The sequence below is a fragment of the Pygoscelis adeliae genome, unplaced genomic scaffold (genome assembly GCF_000699105.1).
Source record: "Pygoscelis adeliae isolate BGI_AS28 unplaced genomic scaffold, ASM69910v1 Scaffold77, whole genome shotgun sequence".
Lineage (NCBI taxonomy): Eukaryota > Metazoa > Chordata > Aves > Sphenisciformes > Spheniscidae > Pygoscelis > Pygoscelis adeliae.
In genome coordinates this window covers 7,290,887-7,294,749 of record NW_008825216.1, presented here as the reverse complement: position 1 = coordinate 7,294,749, position 3,863 = coordinate 7,290,887, and the positions used below count along the sequence as shown (strand labels likewise).

Sequence of the window (3,863 nt, the reverse complement as noted above, 5' to 3'; positions counted from 1 at the left end):
TACAAATACTGTTTTTAAATTCACTCATTTAGAAGCAGGTGCTGAAGCAGGTTTCCTGGGGTAGAGGCTGAAAGGACCCTGGTTCTGACTTAGCTATAGCAACCCTCTGAAAAATAAAAAAGAACCCCTCTGCACAGCGATCACGAAAACGCAGATCTGTTTCACCAAAGCAACCTCCTCTGCATTCCTGATGCGACGTTAGAGTTCAGAAAAATTTTCTTTAGACATCGAAGTCAGACAAGCACAATTTTTAGAAGTACATTAAATAGTATTTATTGAGTTTGCAATTTCAGGGGCAAAGCTATAATCTCAGTCCCAGCTATTCACACACTGTGGCACTGAGCCCTCATGTTCTTTCACCCATTCAACAAATGAACAATAACATGGAACATCATAAAGAGGGGGTTTGAAATAAAACCCTACACTCTCAGTTTTGAAAACAGGAAACAAACTGAAGTCTTGTTTTCATTCACAAATACATTTGCCTTCTTGATTAAACATAGTATGTTTTTACGGAAGAACAGACTCATCCTCCTGATGTCTGGGAGAAGGTATGGGATGGTTGATCTGAAAGAAAGTAAAACTATGGAGAGCACTGAGAGCTTTTCCATACGAGCATAGTGACACCTGGATGGTTAATGCAGACTTCTGACTGCAAAGAATTCCTCACAAGAGGGAGGGATGCTACCAAATACCCAGCTGGGAAGAGCCCCTTGTCTTGGGAAGCCTTAGTGTCTGGGACTGATTCTCTGGGTGCATATGGTCAACAAACCATCAAGAGCCTGCCTGTAAAATCTAATGGCAGAGGTTGTTTTCATTTGCACAATGGTGACCCTTCTGCATAGTAAAAAAAGGCATCACACAATATACACAGATCCATATTTACAGAATAAATGGCAAAAGAGGAAATTAGGTACAGTGACATTTATGTCCAGGCATTAACAAACAAGATCCCTTGTGTTGATTCAGGGGTTATTCACAGTTCGTTTAAGCAAGTCCTTTTCGCTGCACATGGGTTCTCTTGCTCTGCAAATGAGAGCCAGCAGGAGGTCTCACTGTAAGAAACAGATGCTTGCTCTCCCTTAAACCATGGTCATGACCTTCAGAGAGGCAGGTTGGAATCGCCTAATCTTCTTCTTTAGCGCCTTTGAAGCTTTGATGCGACAGATTTTGGGCACTGGGGGAAGAGGCTTGGAAGAGGCCTGGGCAGTCCCCGACTGTCTGACCGAACCTTCAGGCCAAATCAGCTCACTTTCATCCCCCTCATCATAGTCAAGGGCAAGGCTGCTACTGTTACTGCTGCCATCTGAATCGCTTTCACTGGACTCACTGTCCCCGAAACGGTTAGTCGTGAAATCGCTGACCTCCCCTTCGCTGGTCTCTGCAATGGTAGAGTGAAAGAGGGAAGCGCACTCTGCAGAGTACTCGGAGTGGTCTGACTCGCTTTTGGCATAAGCTCCATGGCGCTGACTCTTGGAGCGACCCCTCATACTGACAGTGCGCAGGACACCAGCTCTCCTTGCTGGCTGCCTTGGCGCACCCAGGCCACAGCTACTAGAGAGGCTGGCTAGGTGGGCCTTGGCAGAGATCTCCACTGTCGACTGCCACTTGCGCTGCTTCTTCTTGTTGGCTGGGTCTACGCAAGCTGCTTCGAGGGAATACAGTGCATTGGCAGACGCTCTGTAGAGCTCTGGCCTGGATGGCACGGTGGGGAGCCTGACCTGCACAGGGAACAGGCTAGACTCTGAGCATGACCTGCCGGTCACATCACCAGAATATGAAGGTCTCCGCACGAGGCTCTTTGCTCCGTGTGGTCTTTGGGGCTGATTCCACTCAGCAGGCAGCCTGGCAGCCCCATGGGACCCTCTCGCCTTCTCCACGCAAAAGGCTTGCTTCCCAGGCCGTAGTACCTTTTCACTGTTCCTCCTCTTTATCTTCACTGCCTTTGTTTTGGAGCTGGCAAACTTGACCCGAACTTGGTGGGATTCTGCAGGAACAAACTGAGCATGAACGAACTCACTCTGTGCCACACGCTCATGACCCCCGGCGTTAGCCAATTTGGCATTGCCACACCTCTTGAGGGGCAGCTTTCTGGGCGGGATGGCTTTAGCGTTCCAGGTGCCCGGGCTGGAGTCCTCCTGGCACAGCTGTGAGCAGGATGAACTGCTCTCCACGCTGCTCTCCATTGCTTCTGCTAGAGGAGAGCCGCTTGCCACTGACTTGGCAGGATAACAACTATTCACAGCTGACGGCTCTGTGTCAGGCCGAGTGGATGGCTGTTCTTCATTCACACAGCACATGGTCTCCTGCTGCTTGGCACACTCCCCCTCCGGCACCTCTCTCTGCAGCTTCCCTTCAGCTTTGTTACTTTCCAGAGAACTCGCTTGTTTTTCCAGCTGGCTACTGCTGCTGTTAATTTTCACTCCACCGGTGCTAGGGGTTATAATGAGTCTCTGCTGCACTGTGGCTGGCTGGCTCTTTGTTGAAACCCACTCACTGGCATCAGCCCGATTGTTCCCTCTGCATCTCGTCAGCTGCAGTAATTTATTGATGTAACCCCCTGGCTTGGCCTCAGTGGTTGGCCTAGTCCTAATCAAGCCGGGACCTGTCGCACTAGGCATGGGTTTTCTGGGAGAAGCCTGGAGGTCTGCTTCTGGGGGTGTCCCCACCAGGGAGAAAAGGGGACTTTGTAAAGCTACCGCATGAAGGGGGCTTGGGTAAGGATACACATCAATGCCATTCTTGGAGACCAAGTCGTTCTGGAATTTGGGGTCCACACTGAGCAAGTGCAAGTCTCCGGCATGGCACAGAGGCAACATGGATTTGGGATCTGTCTCTTTCTGAAATCTAGTGTCTGCTGGAATGAGTCTTTCCAAGTCACCTACACAGTGGATGAAAATAAATAACCTAATTAAATCACAGGCAATTACATTCAAACTGGCTTATGCTAAAAGTGCTATTTCAGAGGGATGTGCTAGCTTTTACTAAAATCAGTAGCATGAATGAAGAAAATAGTTTCAGTCCTCCAAGATCACTGAATTACTTCAAGGCTTTTATTCACCTCAGCATAACGGAGATTAGAATGCCTTTTAATGCCAATAATAAAACTCATGCCTTTACAGGAAATTTAAACTGTGCTACTTGGATGAAAGTAAATCTGTGCATACATAAAAATGTTCTAGAATGTCACAGACTAACAGGAACCCAACCAACTATCAAAAAAAAGAGATTATTTTTATTTCTTAGCAGAGATAAAAAGTGAATCCAACAACCAGAAAGCCTGAAGCTGAATGTCATGTAAAATTATCCAATACAACAGATAAAGTTTTTGAACACTTCCCCCCCAGGATAGGATAAAAGACTTCCTCTGGATATATGACTTTAACTCAGAAATTCCTGAAATTTTCAGCATGCAGAGTCAATGGTATTTTTTTTTAAAGTGGCTAAATTTGAATTCCAGCTTTTCCTCCAACCCTTTTATATCATGTCTTGAAAAAATCTAGTAGTACTCAACCAGCTGCTTTAAGAGGACTTAAGCAGACACTAGGTTATAGTGTTTCTTAACTTCTTAAATACTGGAAGCTGTAGTTGTTTATTCTTTTGCATTTTGCTTTAGTAAGGCATTAGTAAACAGAACCACTCAACGCACACGGAAGAGCCATTAAGACTCACGTGTCCCATAGGCCAGTGATGTGATTCTACTTTTCCTTAACCCCAAATCCAGTGAAACCTCCTAACTGGATCTCTCATTTCATTTGACAACAACATTAACAGTCTCATGGCTTTCTCAAGTAAGTAACTTCTTAGAGTATTCAATTCCAGAAAGAAATATTCAGAGGTTTTATTAAAACGCAAAAAAATCA

At 46.0% G+C, this 3,863-nt stretch overlaps 1 protein-coding gene across 1 annotated transcript in view; it reads right to left on the bottom strand.

The window, feature by feature from the left end:
- Positions 1-1,073: 1,073 nt before the first annotated feature.
- The window catches only part of DACT2 (dishevelled-binding antagonist of beta-catenin 2), a 55,917-nt gene continuing 53,127 nt past the window's right edge, over positions 1,074-3,863 (bottom strand). The window contains exon 4 of the mRNA XM_009329254.1: positions 1,074-2,881. Coding sequence (XP_009327529.1) covers positions 1,083-2,881 — 1,799 coding nt within the window. The 3' untranslated portion in view covers positions 1,074-1,082. The remainder of the gene's footprint in view (positions 2,882-3,863) is intronic.